Genomic DNA, 16,813 nt, shown 5'->3' on the forward strand with positions numbered 1-16,813 from the left:
CTCCTTGCAGTCCAAGGGACTCTCAAGAGTCTTCTCCAACACCACAGTTCAAAAGCATCAATTCTTCGGTGCTCAGCTTTCTTCACAGTCCAACTCTCACATCCATACATGACCACTGGAAAAACCATAGCCTTGACTAGATGGACGTTTGTTGGCATAGTAATGTCTCTCCTTTTTAATATGCTGTCTAGGTTGGTCATAACTTTCCTTCTAAGGAGTAAGCGTCTTTTAATTTCATGACTGCAGGTACCATCTGCAGTGGTCTTGGAGCCCCCAAAAATAAAGTCTGACACTGTTTCCACTGTCTCCCCATCTATTTGCTGTGAAGTGATGGGACTGGATGCCATGATCTTAGTTTTCTGAATGTTGAGCTTTAAGCCAACTTTTTCACTCTCTTCTTTCACTTTCATCAAGAGGCTCTTTAGTTCTTCTTCACTTTCTGCCATAAGGGTGGTGTCATCTGCATATCTGAGGTTATTGATATTTCTCCCGGCAATCTTGATTCCAGCTTGTGCTTCCTCCAGCCCAGCGTTTCTCATGATGTACTCTGCATATAAGTTAAATAAGCAGGGTGACAATATATAGCCTTGACGTACTCCTTTTCCTATTTGGAACCAGTCTGTTCCATGTCCAGTTCTAACTGTTGCTTCCTGACCTGCATACAGGTTTCTCAAGAGGCAGGTCAGGTGGCCTGCTATTCCCAGATGTATGATTTGCCAAAATTTTCCTCCATTTTTTGGGTTTTTTACTTTCTTGGTAGTGTATTTTGAAGCACAAGAATTTTAAATTGGTATTATTTAATTTGTTTTCCTTTTGTTGCTTGGTATATCTTTTGTATACCTAAAAATATAGGTAGAACTTTAAATGGTGATACATTGTGAAATGTTTAAAAATAATTTGGGTTATTTTTGGTCAGTGAATATTTATTTTATTTTTAGTTGTATACTGTATTAATTTATGAGGGCTGCCATAACAAAGTACCACAGACTGAATGACTTAAGCAACAGTAATTTATTTCCTCACAGTTCTGGAAGCTGGAAGTCCAAGATCAAGGTGTTGACAGGATTGTTTTCTTATAAAGCCTCTCTTGCTTATTTATAGATGGTTAAATCTTCCCCTGGTATATTCACGAGGTCTTTGTCTTTATCTGTGTCCACCTCCAGAACTTTTTTCATCTTTTAATACTGGAATTCTGCCCATTAAATAGTAATTCCCCCCTCTCCCCTCATTTGCTCCTGGAAACCACCCTTCTATTTTGTGTCTCTATAAAGGAATATTTAAGACAGTCTTTTTCATCAATAGTGGGAGTCTACAAAGTTCCTCCAATTAATTATTTTTATGCTAATCTGCAAAGTATATATAGACTTTTACCTATCTAAGAGGTCTTTTAAACTCTTATGTACAAAATTTTGTCCTTATTTGTATATTTGCCTTTTTATTGGGAGAGATTCCAGATTTCTCGTCATCAGATTTCTTAACTAGAGATTTATACTAGTTTATTTTTGAAGGTAATCCAAGATTTCAGTTTTTAGATTTAAGTTGATAAGGCGATGTGTACTTTACAGGAATAAAAGGTAATTGAAAGTTTAAATGTATTTCGGTCTTACTGTTTTGAAATCTAATGTTTATTTGCTATTTTGTACATGTTGATACTTTTTTAAGAACCTTTTTTTGTAGTTTTCTTCATCTGGGTAGATTTTATTCTTACTTTACTCTTTTATACCATCAGGTATGTGTTGTGTCCATTCTGCATCTCATTGAAATATAAGTTAAAATATTTTCCATATTGAATAACCTCTCAGAGAGTTATTGTTGTCTTTATTTTATTCATATATTCATTCAGCAAACATTTGTTGAGTCTTCATTATATGGTAAACAGTAACTATACAAAGAAGAATAAAAATGATTTTTGTCTTCAAGGTGGTTAAAAAAATGCACCTAAATAGATCTAAATAAATTGCTATATTTGAAAGAAGAGTAAACAAAAAGGGAGTTTTGGTTGGTCCAAATAGGAAACAGAATGGAGAAAATCAGAGTCCTGGGAATACAAGGCCCACTGGCAGGGGACCAGTAGATGGGCGTGGCTGAAACTATTGATTCAGATGTAGAGGAAGAGTTGCTGAAGATGAGGCTTGAATAGTTGGAGCCAAATTTTGAAGACACTTTAAAAGCATATGCAGTGAACATGGAGTTCTTAAACATTTTTAAGTCTCAGAGTGAAAAACAGGATGAGACTATTATGTGATGTTAGCTAGTCTTATTAAATAGTAATTTTATGCAATCTGAATGTATATATGGTTGTATCATTTAAAAATTATCCTTAGATTATTTTTCATAGATTATTGACAAATACTGCTTATTTTACAATCTCAGATATATATTTTTAATATAGTTCATATTTTGTATGTTTAAGTATCTGCCATATTTAAAAAAATATACTTTAGCTTTGTGTTTTTTAATTTCTTTTTTCCAGCTATAAGAAAGACCAGATGGTTGAGGAACTAATGGAACCTCTGAAATACGCTGAACAACTTCCTGTAGCTCAGATAATACACCAGGTTTGCTTTCCATTTTATTCTTTTGAAAGAAACAAGATTTTTAATCTCTGAAAAGTAATTGCTTTTGTTAGGTTCTTCAGAATCAATGTGCTGTAGCTGAAAGGCATTCCAGGCTCTCTAGCCCTATTTAGGCTCCACCTCTTACAGTTGGAAATCTCATTCAAAGCGCAATATTAAAAGGCTACTTGCTGTTTAACAGTAGAATTCTTGCTTATATAAAATACAGGGTAGAATCAGAATTATCTTTTGTGTATTACTTAACATCAAGACTTAATTTCAGAGAACTTTGATTTGAACCATTGTATATGGTACTTATTAATGACAGAGAAATTACTGAAAAAATAACATTTGGTGTAATTTTTTTGAGTAGGTAAAATGAGAAAGAAATCTCTCCTTACTTCTTCTATCCCACCCCATTATCAACTCTTGTAAAGTGTAATTCTAAATGTCATGTGGGTAATTTTTTCCATTTCCAATTATAATGACTCTATCATCCCTTCTACATTACTGTAATCTTAGAGAGGGCAGTGTGGTAAGTTTTTAAACTTAGATTTTGTACTGTAATTCTGACAGCATACAAAGTTTGCTCTGCTGGGCCAGAATCTAAGAATTTTAAAAGTGGTTTGTTGATGAGAGTTATGGCTGATAGACCTACCAGATTTATCAGACGCTATAGATTATAGGAAATATTAAAAGTCCTTAAATGTCAGAATTTGTCAGAATTTTTACGAATGTTAATTACTATTATGAGTCTTTCCATATGTCTTTGCCAATCAAACGAATTTTTATTTAGCAGATACAGATTGATTATAAGTACCAGGTTGAGCTTATTAAAAGAAAACAGGCTTTTACTTTAAAATGTTGGCTACATGGAGAAGGAAATGGCAACCCACTCCAGTACTCTTGCCTAGAAAATTCCATGGATGGAGGAGCCTGGTGGGCTACAGTCCATGGGGTCGCAAAGAGTCAGACACGACTGAGCGACTTTTCACTTTCACTCTCACTTCCTAAATACAATGGTGGTTCTGATTATTGCACTTAAAACTGGGATGTTGGACTATATTTTCAGTATTCTGTTAAACAGTAAAGTACTATGTAGATAAAATGATATTAAAAAGTATTATTACCAAGTGTCATCATGTAATATGGCTGAAAATCCTAATAAATAAATAAATAAATAAATAAATAAATAAAATGTTGGCTACATAGATCTTTTCATGGAGGTTAAAATTGAATATTAAAATTCTATGAGAAATTACAAAAAGTGGTCTAAAATTTGCCCATAGTCTATCTGTGGTTGGTAATCAGGTCCAGTTATATGTCAGGAATTCTCTGGTGTTGTCAGCGCTTAAATGACCTAACAGCCTGCAAATGTCACATTTAAAATTCTGTCTTCATGCCTGACTCTCAGCATAAATGAATTAAACAGCAGAGCAGGCAGCAAGTCAATATGTTCTTAACAGTAAGAGTGAGCAATGAAACAGTTTGTGGTTTGTTCAGAATAGGTAAATAGAATCTGCCCACAACACTTCACCTAGAATAAAATCTAAAACAGGAAACAAGAGTTAACCTTTAAGATGGTTGACCAGATGAAATGTCAGTCATATTTTTATAGCTTGAATGAACCAATAAACTGCTGTTATATACACTGTGTGAATTCAAAGATGAAAAACTTTGACCCTGGTCAAAATTTTTATGATGATATTCTTGGCATTATAAGAAGCTATATTAATTTTAACACTGAATTATAAACATTATAATGAAATTTTTATAGTACCTGAATTTATAAAATTTTTATTTTAAGATTCACGATAGGGATTTCTTCTTCTTTATAATGAATAAAATTAATTTTGTTCTCAAGGGGTAATCAGGAAAGATCATTTTTCCTCTTATTCCCTTTATTGACAGTACCATAATTTTGAAACTGTTACAGTTGTCTGTTGAGTGATCTTTAAGAAACACATGAGTTATGTTGCTAGGAGTTCACTTATAAGTGAATTATTTGAAAGCCATTTTCCCCCCTAAGAGAATAGTAATGTATGTAATAATTAGGTGCAGCCAAACCCATAATATCTCAAAATATGTAATATATCTGTATTATAGTGTTATTGAAGTATATATTTAACCTCCACCTATAATAGTGTGTTTTTGTACTCTAAGAACTGTTTTTCTTCTCATCTTGAGTCATGCTTTACCTGTGTCTGTTCTGGAGTATGTGTCATTCTTACTGAAATAATGTTACTTACTCACGTATCTTACCCTCTGTGTGCTCGGTCACTTCAGCTGTGTCTGACTCTGCAGCCCCGGGGACTGTAGCCCACAGGCTCGTATCAGGCAAGATTACTGGACTAGGATGCAGTTTCCTCCTGCAGGGGACCTTCCTGAGCCAGGGGCCAAAACCGTGTCTCTCGAGTCTCTTATGTCTCCTGCCTTGGTAGGTGGGTTTTTTACCACTAGTACCACCATATCTTCTATTTGATCGTCTTTCTGGATATCCTTGATTTCTTGGTATTTTTTTCAGCATCTTATCTTGTGCCATTTTTGCATATGTCTGAATGGCTGGAGATATATGCGTGTGTGTGTGTGTGTGTGTGTGTGTGTGTGTGTGCAATGGTATAGTGAGAGCCAGAGCATCTCTTTCCCCTACCACCGAGGCATCAGGAGCCAGGGCACAGTTTAGAAAATGAGAGAGGAGGAGCCAGGCACAGGGCTTAACATGAAGAGCAATTCAAGGGATAGCAGAGAGTGAGAGAGAGGAATCTATTTCAGTCATTTGAGTAATTAATTTCTTGTTTATATTACTTAAACTGCATGTTACTATGAGGAGATAGACAGGATTTCAGTATTGCCATTTTGTACTGCCAAATTATTTACCTTTCTTTAGGTTTCCTAGCAAACATGATTGCACATCTAGGAAATCCAAGACATTCAAGTTATAAGCAGTAGAAGTAAGAAGAGAATCTGGTGAGATAGTCAGATATAAGATGAATAAAACCAGTACTGCTTCATATTTGCAATAACCACACAAAATGAAAATGGGAAAAATGTTCTTTCACAATGAAAGGAACTATAAAATACCTAGGGAGTACATTTGGCAAGTAAACTATAGAACTTACAGTGTAAGAATCATGGAAGCATACCACATTTCATAAGCAGAAAGTTATACCAAATATTTGATGGGGTAGGGAACTTAATATCATAAAGTATAATTTTCCCAAATTAGGAGTTCTAATTAGAATAGAAGCAAGTTGGTTTTTTTTTAATGTTAGAAAAAAAAAAATGACCACATAGTTCATGTGGAAGAACAAATATCTAATAATAGACAAAGAAAGTACATAAAAGAAAACACAGCCTCTTGAATCATATAAATATGTATGGACAAAGGAACAGATAAATGGATTAATGGAATACAGTAAAAAGGTGGATTTCAAACATTATTATAATTCACAATAAGAAATACATTTTACATACATTTGTATGTGTTAAAAATTAGAAGTAAAAGTTTTATGAAACATTTACCCTCATTACATGTGATGCACATTATTTTCTTTTTCTGTTTTTTTTTTTTTCAGTGTCAAATAAAGCATAACTAAATTAATTTCAAAAGCAAATAGTCCTGACCTGAGGCTTGAAAAAACACTGAATAGAGAATTCAAAGAAAAAAATTTATGAGATTTGATCATTAAATATATGATTAAGATTATATGTATTTCAATAGAAAAACAGCTTAATTTGAATTTCATACTATATAATATAAAATAAATTTTGTATGAGGACTTAAATAAGATTTGAGAAGAAGGTTTCAGCAACTGCATTTTTAATCTAAAGTAGGAAAGAACTTCTTAATAAACATACACATGCAGGAGATATGATTGGCTCCATAAAAATTTAATATTTTATATATCAAAAGATACCAGAATATTAAAATACTAATGTTAGAATCAAAATAAGATCTTTGCAAAGAAGACAATAGTGAATTGGTTAATATCAAAAGTATATGCAGAATTCTTGAACGTTTATAAAAGACAAAACAACTCAGTAGGAAAAAAAAGACAAAAGAGATGAAAAGACGGTTAGAGAAGAACAAATAGAAATGGCTAGTGAGTGAAAAGAAAGCCTAAAACTCATTAAGGAAGTACACATTACAAATTAAGTAAAATTATTGTATGCCTATCAAACTGGCAGAAATTAAAATCACATATTGGAAAACAGTCTGGCAGTTTCTCACAAGGTTAAATGTAGATTTACCATTCAGTTCAATTCAGTTGCTTAGTCGTGTCCGACTCTTTGCAACCCCATGAACTGCAGCATGCCAGGCCTCCCTGTCCATCACCAACTGCCGGAGCCTACCCAAACCCATGTCCATCGAGTTGGTGATGCCATCCAACCACCTCATCCCCTGGCGTCCCCTTCTCCTCCTGCCCTCAATCTTTCCCAGCATCAGGGTCTTTTCAAATGAGTCAGCTCTTCAGATCAGGTGGCCAAAGTATTGGAGTTTCAGCTTCAACATCAGTCCTTCCAATGAACGCTTAGGACTGATCTCCTTTAGGATGGACAGGTTGGATCTCCTTGCAGTCCAAGGGACTCTCAAGAGTCTTCTGCAGCACCACAGTTCAAAAGGATCAGTTCTTTGGTGCTCATCTTTCTTTAGAGTCCAACTCTCACATCCATACATGACCACTGGAAAAACCATAGCCTTGACTAGACAGACCTTTGTTGACAAAGTAATGTCTCTGCTTTTTAATATGCTGTCTAGGTTGGTCATAACTTTCCATCCAAGGAGCAAGCATCTTTTAATTTCATGGCTGCAGTCACCAACTGCAGTGATTTTGGAGCTCAAAAAAATAAATTTTGGAGCTCTTTCACTGTTTCCGTTGTTTCCCCATCTATTTGCCATGAAGTGATGGGACCAGGTGCCATGATCTTAGTTTTCTGAATGTTGAGCTTTAAGCCAACTTTTTCACTCTTTTCTTTCACTTTCATCAAGAGGCTCTTTAGTTCTTCTTCACTTTCTGCCATAAGGGTGGTTTCATCTGCATATCTGAGGTTATTGATATTTCTCCCGGCAATCTTGATTCCAGCTTGTGCTTCCTCCAGCCCAGCGTTTCTCATGATGTACTCTGCATGTAAGTTAAATAAGCAGGGTGACAATATATAGCCTTGATGTACTCCTTTTCCTATTCGAAACCAGTCTGTTGTTCCATGTCCAGTTCTAACTGTTGCTTCCTGACCTGCATACAGGTTTCTCAAGAGGCAGGTCAGGTGGTCTGGTATTCCCATCTCTTTCAGAATTTCCCACAGTTTATTGTGATCCACACAGTGAAAGGCTTTGGCATAGTCAATAAAGCAGAAATAGATGCTTTTCTGGAACTCTCTTGCTTTTTCGATGATCCAGCAGATGTTGGCAATTTTATCTCTGGTTCCTCTGCCTTTTCTAAAACCAGCTTGAACATCTGGAAGGTTACGGTTTATGTATTGCTGGAGCCTGGCTTGGAGAATTTTGAGCATTACTTTATTAGCGTGTGAGATGAGTGCAATTGTGGGGTAGTTTGAGCATTCTTTGTCATTGCCTTTCTTTGGGATTGGAATGAACACTGACCTTTTCCAGTCCTGTGGCCACTGTGGAATTTTCCAAGTTTGCTGACATATTGAGTGCAGCACTTTCACAGCATCATCTTTCAGGAATTGAAATAGCTCAACTGGAATTCCATCACCTCCACTAGCTTTGTTTGTAGTGATATTTCCTAAGGCCCACTTGACTTCACATTCCAGGATGTCTGGCTCTAGGTGAGTGTGAGTGATCACACCAGTGATTAAGTGGGTTGTGAAGATCTTTCTTGTACAGTTCTTTTGTGTATTCTTGCCGCCTCTTCTTAATATCTTCTGCTTCTGTTAGGTCCGTACCATTTCTCTCCTTTATTGAGCCCATCTTTGCATGAAACTTGGTTCCCTTGGTATCTCTAATTTTCTTGAAGAAATCTCTAGTCTTTCCTATTCTATTGTTTTCCTCCATTTCTTTGCATTGATTGCTAAGGAAGGCTTTCTTATCTCTTCTTGCTATTCTTTGGAACTCTGCCTTCAAATGGGTATATCTTTCCTTTTCTCCTTTGCTTTTTGCTTCTCTTCTTTTCACAGCTATTTGTAAGGCATCCTCAGGCAACCATTTTGCTTTTTTGCATTTCTTTTTCTTGGGGATGGTCTTGATTCCAGTTTCCTGTACAGTGTCACGAACCTCCATCCATAGTTCATCAGGCACTCTGTCTGTCAGATCTAGTCCATTAAATCTATTTCTCACTTCCACTGTAGAGTCATAAGGGATTTGATTTAGGTCATACCTAAATCTAGTGGATTTCCCCACTTTCTTCAGTTTAAGTCTGAATTTCACAATAAGGAGTTCATGATCTGAGTCACAGTCAGCTCCCAGTCTTGTGTTTGCTGACTGTATAGAGCTTCTCCATCTTTGGCTGCAGAGAATATAATCAGTCTGATTTTGGTGTTGACCATCTGGTGATGTCCATGTTTAGAGTCTTCTCTTGTGTTGTTGGAAGAGGATATTTGCTATGACCAGAGCGTTCTCTTGGCAGAACTGATGACCCAATGATTCCAGCCTACATATGTACAAACATGCTTCCACACAAAAACCTGTATATGAATGATCATCGCAATATTATTTATAATAGCCAATAATTGGAAGCATCACAGTGTTGATCAACTAATGGACAAATAAAATATATCCATACAGTGGGGCATTATTCAGTGATTAAAGAGGAATGAAGTACTGATACCTGTACTACATGGGTGATCCTTGAAAACTGTGTTAAGTAAAAAGTTTATCATAAAAGACCACATGTTGTATGGTTCTGTTTGTGTGAAATGCCTAGAATAGGCAGATCAATTGTGGGTTGTCTAGAACTGGGATGAGATGGGGGAATGAGGAATGACTTCTAAATGGGTGTAGGGATTCTTTGTTTTTTTTGAAGTGGTAAAAATGTTCTAACCTTCGTGGTAAGCATTGCATTTGTTGTTGTTCAGTTGCTAAGTTATGTCCAATTCTTTGCGACCCCATGGACTGCAGCACACCAGGCTTCGCTGTCCTTCGCCATCTCCCAGAGTTTGCTCAAATGTACATCCATTAAGCTGATGATGCCATCCAACCATCTCATCCTCGTCATCCCCTTCTCCTCTTGCCCTTAATCTTTCCCAGCATCAGGGTCTATTCCAATGAGTCAGCTCTTTGTATCAGGTGGCCAAAGTATTGGAGCTTCAGCTTCAGCATCAGTCCTTCTGATGAATGTTCAGAGCTGATTTCCTTTAGGATTGACTCATTTGATCTCATTGCAGTCCAAGGGACCCTCAAGAGTCTTCTCCAGCACCACAGTTCAAAAGTTCGGCACTCAGCCTTCCTTATGGTTTGGCTCTCATGTCCGTATGTGACTACGGAAAAACCATAGCTTTGACTATACAGACCTTTGTCAGCAAAGAGATGTGTCTACTTTTTAATACACTGTCTAGGTTTGTCATAGCTTTTCTTCCAAGGAGCAAGCGTCTTTTAATTTCATGGGTGCGGTCACCGTCTTCACAAATTTTGGAGCACAAGAAGATAAAATCTGCCACTGTTTCCATTGTTTCCCCATCTATTTGCCGTGAAGTGATGGAACCAAGTGCCATGATCTTAGTTTTTTGAATGTGGAATTTTAAGCCAGCTTTTTCACTCTCTTCTTTTCACTTTCATCAAAAGGCTCTTTAGTTCCTCTTTGCTTTCTGCCATTAAAGTGGTATCATCTATATATCTGAGGTTGTTATTTCTCCCAGCAATCTTGGTTCCATCTTGTGATTTATCCAGCTTGGCATTTCACATGATGTACTCTGCATAGAAGTTAAATAAGCAGGGTGACAATATACAGCCTTGATGTACTCATTTCCCGATTTTGAACCAGCCTGTTGTTCCATGTCCAGTTCTGTTGCTTCTTGACCTGCATGCAGGTTTCTCAGGAGGCCAGTAAGGCGGTCTGGTATTCCCATCTCTTTCAGAATTTTCCAGTTTGTTGTGATCTGCACAGTCAAAGCTTTAGTCTAGCCAGTGAAGCAGAAGTAGATGTTTTTCTGGAATTCTCTGTCTTTTTCTATGATCCAACAGGTGTTGGCAATTTGACCTCTGGTTCCTTTGCCTTTTCTAAATCCAGCTTGTACATCTGGAAGTTTTTGGTTCATGAACTGTTGAAGCCTAGCTGGAAGGATTTTGAGCATTACCTTGCTTGCATGTGAAATGAGCACAGTTGTATGGTAGTTTAAACATTCTTTGGCATTGCAGAGCTCTGTGAATATACCAAATCATTGCATCTCAGTGCAGTGATATTTGCAGCAATCTTTCTTATGGCCACAACAAGTTGGAAATGATGTGAATGCCCCTCAGCATAGTTGCTTTATAGTGTGGATGATTATCAGAAGCCACAGTCAGTAGAGCAAATACATGTTTTCTATATTTTCTTATAATTGGATTTTTTTTTTCAATCAACTAACCTCTTATTCCTCCTCTTCTTTCAGCCTAATGGTAGAAAATTTAGTCACCCACACCTAGAGTTTTCTTTGTTTTCCACTCCTTCCTGGTATGATGGAATCACAGCTTAGGTAGTAGTGGGTAGTGACATGGCTTCATGGTACTGGGAGATTCGAGGTGTTCCTTTCCTGAGATATACTGTTATATTGTATACATTTGGATTGGTATCTGTCTTTTCTGATAGCCACCGAGTCAGCTGTGTGCACAGTACATCTGTTAATTCTTTGCATATTGTCTTTCCACGTGGTTGTATAGCTCTGGCAGTGTTAGAGGAAGAGAACAGAGTAGATGATGAGAAAGACCAGCTCCTCATTTGTTATCATTCCTTCCTATTCCTTTCCTCTGTTCTCTATCCTCTTTTGACTTCCTCACTTCTTTTTGCCCCTTTCCGCCATTTTCCTCTGTTTCATTCTTGTAAGCTGAAGTTATTTGAATTTTTCTCAAATTTTGTTGAGTGTTGTTAGTATTTTCATTGGAAATTGAATTAAGTGTGGTGTCTGATACATAGTAGACACTGGACATAGACACTGGATAAGTATGCTGACCTTTGTTGAATTTAGGAGTCTTTGACATGCTGACTAAGAAGAAAAGGAAGTGAAGAGTTTTCTAAAGGTCACAAAAAGAGTTTACTGCAGACTATTTATGACACTTGGGTTCCTTTCATGACCAACAGTGGTAGTATTTATTTAATGTTTCTGAGTAGGTAGGCAAATTGTAGGTTTCATTATATTAACAATTTGGACAATCTAGTGGTCTTGCAACAACAGCAAGAAAACCATAAATTGCATAGGATAATGTAAATTGCAAATACTGATGAAAGGAGCATTATTTTATGTGAAAATACAACTAATCCTCTTAAAGATTTATAAACTTAGGACATAAAATATTATGAAAAATAGAAAAACACATACAAAAGAAAGTGGTTTGGTTAACCTTGCATGCTTATGTTGATAATTTTTCTTTTAGGGAAATTATTTTTTCTTTTAATCTGTTTACTAGGAAGGCAGGTACAGAACTATCTCGCTGAGACACGTTTGGAGAGATGTGGATGATTTTCCCATATAAGTAATTTTACATTTATTTCAGAGATGTTAATTTTAAAATCAAACCACTTAAAAAAATAGCTTAAATTTACTATTAAGATTTGAAATATGTAACTATACTATGGTACTTTTGTGGAAAGTTGGTATTTTTTGTTCTTTGTGAAAAGAATTGCATACAGATGGGTTAGAAAATGTTTTTCTTTCTTTTCTAATTGGTAGGTTTGTGTTACTTTAATTTGTAAACATAAAAAATCGATTAGCACCATGTAGAGTTTATTGAATTATAAAATAGTGACAACTAGGGATAAAAAAAAACAGACACAGTTTTTGAAAAAAAAATGAATATGTAGTTAAGAGTAGTATAAGCTGGAGTCAGGATTGCCAGAAGAAATATTAATGACCTCAGATATGCAGATGACACCAGCATTATGGCAGAAAGCAAAGAGGAACTAAAGAGCCTCTTGATGAAAGTGAAAGAGGAGAGTGAAAAAGCTAGCTTAAAACTCAGTGTTCAAAAAACTAAGATCATGGCATCCAGTTCTATCACTTCATGGCAAATAGATGGGAAAACAATGGAAACAGTGAAAGTTTTATTTTCTTGGGCTCCAAAATTACTGCAGATGGTGACCGCAGCCATGAAATTGAAAGACGCTTGCTCCTTGGAAGGAAAGCTGTGACCAACCTAGACAGCATATTAAAAAGCAGAGACATTACTTTGTCAACAAAGGTCTGTCTAGTCAAAGCTATGGTAAGGTCTGTCTAGTCAAAGCTATGGTTTTTCTGTAGTCATGTATGGATGTGAGAGTTGGATGAAGAAAGCTGAGCACTGAAGAATTGCTGCTTTTGAACTGTGGTGTTGGAGAAGACTCTTGAGAGTCCCTTGGACAACAAGGAGATCAAACTAGTCAATCCTAAAGGAAACCAGTCCTGGATATTCATTGGAAGGACTGGTGCTGAAACTGAAGCTCCAATACTTTGGCCACCTGATGCAAAGAACAGACTCATTTGAAAAGACCCTGATGCCAGGAAAGATTGACGGCAGGAGGAGAAGGGGATGACGGAGGATGAGATGGTTGGATGGCATCACTGACTTGATGGATGTGAGTTTGTGCAAACTCCAGGAGTTGGTAATGGACAGGGAAGCTTGGCATGTTGCAGTCCATGGGGTCGCAAAGAGTTGGACACGACTGAATGACTGAACTGAACTGAACTAGGAGTAGTATAGATTTCCCTGGTGGCTCAGATGGTAAAGCGTCTGCCTACAATGTGGGAGACCTGGGTTCAGTCCCTGGGTTGGGAAGATCTCCTGGAGAAGGAAATGGCAATTCACTCCAGTATCCTTGCATGGAAAATCCCATGGATGGAGTAGCCTGATAGGCTATGTAGTCCATGGGGTCACAAAGAGTGACTTTACTTTCACTTTCAGGAGTGGTAGATCAGTCTCAAACAAAATTGTTATTGATCTTTCTTTTTTAAAAAAGTGGTATATTTTAGAAATGTACTGGAAAAATGAAATTCATCAGTAATGAATGTATAATTTACCATAACACTTTTTCTTTAGTGTCATCTAGTTAGGTATGTGTTTTATTTTTTGATATTTTGTGTCAAGAATCATTTTTAGTTAGCTCTGCCAGATATTAAAATATTTAGGCTTGTGCTATTTAGATATACAAAGTGGTGCTGATACAAAAATGTAGGTAAGTCCTAAGTGCAGAATAGATCTGAGCAGAGTAGATAGTATAAATCACTTAGCTAGCCTAGAAACCCTACTGTGTATTTGGATTATATAAATGATAAAGATGACACCACAAATCAGTGAGAAAATAAAGAATTATTCAGTAAATGATCTGGGACAGTTAAGCCTTTGGGAGGGGCAGCAGAGACTAGATTCTTGATTTATAACGTGTGGAAAAAGTAGATGCTAATTGGATTATAGATCACTGCTAAAAATGGGACCTGTCAAAACTACATATTGGTAAATATTTGTTGGTAAGGAATTTCTAAGTGTGAAAATCATGGCAAAAGCTTTAAGGAAAATCAATATATTTGACTTTGTAAAAATGTAAAAGTTTTGTACATCAAAACAGAAAGGCAAATATCAAAATGCAAAACTATTTTCCTCACAGAATTGACATCTTTATATATAAAGAGCTTTTACAAAGAGATAACAATCCTAACACTCCAGAGGAAAAGGAGCAAAGAAGTTCATACAGACAGACCTCAAAAGTTGAAATAAAAATAAACTGATGAAAATATTAATATTCATTAATGATCTAAGAATTACTCATTTCAACCTTAAAAATTAAAAAAAAAAATTCCCATTTAAAAGTATCTGTTACATTAGCAAGAATATGAAAAGTAGTAATACTCAATAAAAACAAAGCACATAAACTATTGGAGAGGAGTATAAATTGGTAGGGACAGTGTGGTAATTTTTACCAAATTTATAAATTATGTTTATGAGCTATTTAAACATGGCTGATTGAACACATGTCTATTCTCCTTCCTGAAAAACCCTACTAAAATGACAGTAAAGTTATAAAAATATATAAATACCATAAAACAAAGAAAATGGAGGAGTAGAAAATAGCAGATGAGAGGCACCAAAATTGGAAGAAGAAAAGAAGAAAATCAGTTGAATAAATGGTAATCAGCTTGGTGGAGTGGACAAGCTATACCCTAACTTCCATCATGAGGGAGAGCTCTGAGAACAAGCCATTTGTATTGTAGAACCTGGGAAAGCAGACACCAGACACCTCAAAGGTTGTGTGCAAAGAGGAACTCCCTCTGCCCTTCTGTTTAGTTCACAAAACACTGGTGTCGAGCTTATATTCTGTCAGGCGGAAGACTGCAGAATTCCTCCCTGAAGATACGAGCCTAATAGAAAAAAATGGTGTATTGTGACATTTGCAGGGCCCCAGTTTAATAGCCCAGGCCCAGTCTGTTCACCTCACTGGTAAGCCCCGTGGTTGGTAAGTGCTGTTAATGCATAAAGTCTTATGATCAGTGTTTTATTTCCTCACTCTTGAGATACAACCAAGGATCATTAAACTTTTGGAGAATTCTTTATTATGGAAGACAAAGCTCAAAATAAGCAAATGGAAAAAGGGAACTTAGCAAATATAGACAAAGCCAGGAATAGGAGAAAACAGTAATAACAGCAACCACTACTACCACCACCATTTCAGAAAGCAATGAGAAGGCATTTTATTTAGGAAGCAGGGTACTATACACAAAAAGGAATATGCAGAAAATAAGGAAGAGCTCTTGGAAATTAAAACTATGCGACTAGAAATAAAAATTTCACTACAAAATTTTGAACGCAAAGTTGAGGAATCTCTTAAAAGATGGAACAAAAAGAGAAGGAAAATCAGAGATAAAGGATAAGAAAATTCAAGGAATACACCGTAGACAATTCTATATGAGTCTCACATTTCTGTATATCTTACGAGCAGAAGCACTGACAGGCTTTTTAAAACTATTTATTTTTGTTTGTTTGTTTATGGCTGTGCCGGGTCTTCCTTGCTGCACATGGGCTTTCTCTAGTTGCAGCGAGTGGGGGCTACTCTTTGTTGTGGTGCACAGGCTTCTCATTGTGCTGGCTTCTCTTGTTGTGGAGCACAGTAGTAGTTGTGGTGTGTGGGCTCAGTAGTTGCAGCTCGTGAGCTCTAGAGCAAGGGCTCAGGGGTTGTGGTGTGTGGGCTTAATTGCTCCATGGCTTGCAGAATCTTCCCAGGCCAGGGATTGAACCTGTGTTCCTGTTCTCTGCGTTGGCAGGTGGATTCATAACCACTAGACCACCAGAGAAGTCCCACACTGACAAGTTTTTACTCTGGATTATTTTGGCAAAGATGCTTGTGCACAGTGTTGGAAGACAGAGATAGTGACTCCTTTAGATTTGTTTGCTATCACAAAGATAATGTCTCTCTCTCGGGCAAAGATTGGACAGATTTGTTGCAGCTTGTTATAAAAGACTTGGGATTTCCTAGGTTGGGGATTCGTTGTCTGTTACATAAACCTACTGTGTGCATAGTAATTACCAAGGTCTGCCACTGCATTGTCCCCATGGGACTTGGGGACAAAAAGAACTGGCACACATGTGAAGCTCATGTAGCTTATGAGTAATAAAGTACTTTGTCTCTGATTTAGGAGTCCCATGTCTTCTGCCAGTAACCATGAAACTGTTCTAGGCCAGCTTGTTATCTTGGAAGCAGGGTAAAATTTCAGAACCTTCACAGTGAGGTCCAACATATGACTAATGAAAAGTATTGGAAAAAGATGACAGAAAGAAAAAACAAACGGGAAGCTATATTAAAGAAATAATGCAAGAATACGTTTCCAGAACTCAGGGGTTTGCTAAGAAACAAATAGACCCCATCCAAGGAACATCAGTTTGAAATTTTAGAACAATAAAAAATAAAAAGAAGGCCCTAAAAACTGCCAGAATGAAAAAAGAGGCCCCAATCAAAATAATAAACATCTTTTGACCACAATCAGAAGAATTAGAGGAAGGAAAATTGGAAATGAAGTAGTAATGTCACCGTTATTTTTTTGTTATAAAGCTCATGTCGCTCGTTAGTTTCTAAATCAATGTTCAGGCAGTGCTTTACTGCTACTTCTGCTGCTGCTGCTGCTAAGTCGCTTCAGTCGTGTCT

The 16,813-nt window shown here is 36.6% G+C and overlaps 1 protein-coding gene across 3 annotated transcripts in view; it reads left to right on the forward strand.

Moving 5' to 3' along the window:
- The window catches only part of PIGK (phosphatidylinositol glycan anchor biosynthesis class K), a 130,389-nt gene that overhangs the window by 83,274 nt on the left and 30,302 nt on the right, over positions 1 to 16,813 (forward strand). For all 3 annotated transcript variants that reach the window (XM_061121598.1, XM_061121600.1, XM_061121599.1), the window contains one exon: positions 2,474 to 2,558. In XM_061121598.1, coding sequence (XP_060977581.1) covers positions 2,474 to 2,558 — 85 coding nt within the window. The remainder of the gene's footprint in view (positions 1 to 2,473; positions 2,559 to 16,813) is intronic.

Source organism: Dama dama, chromosome 20, assembly GCF_033118175.1.
Source record: "Dama dama isolate Ldn47 chromosome 20, ASM3311817v1, whole genome shotgun sequence".
Classification (NCBI taxonomy): domain Eukaryota; kingdom Metazoa; phylum Chordata; class Mammalia; order Artiodactyla; family Cervidae; genus Dama; species Dama dama.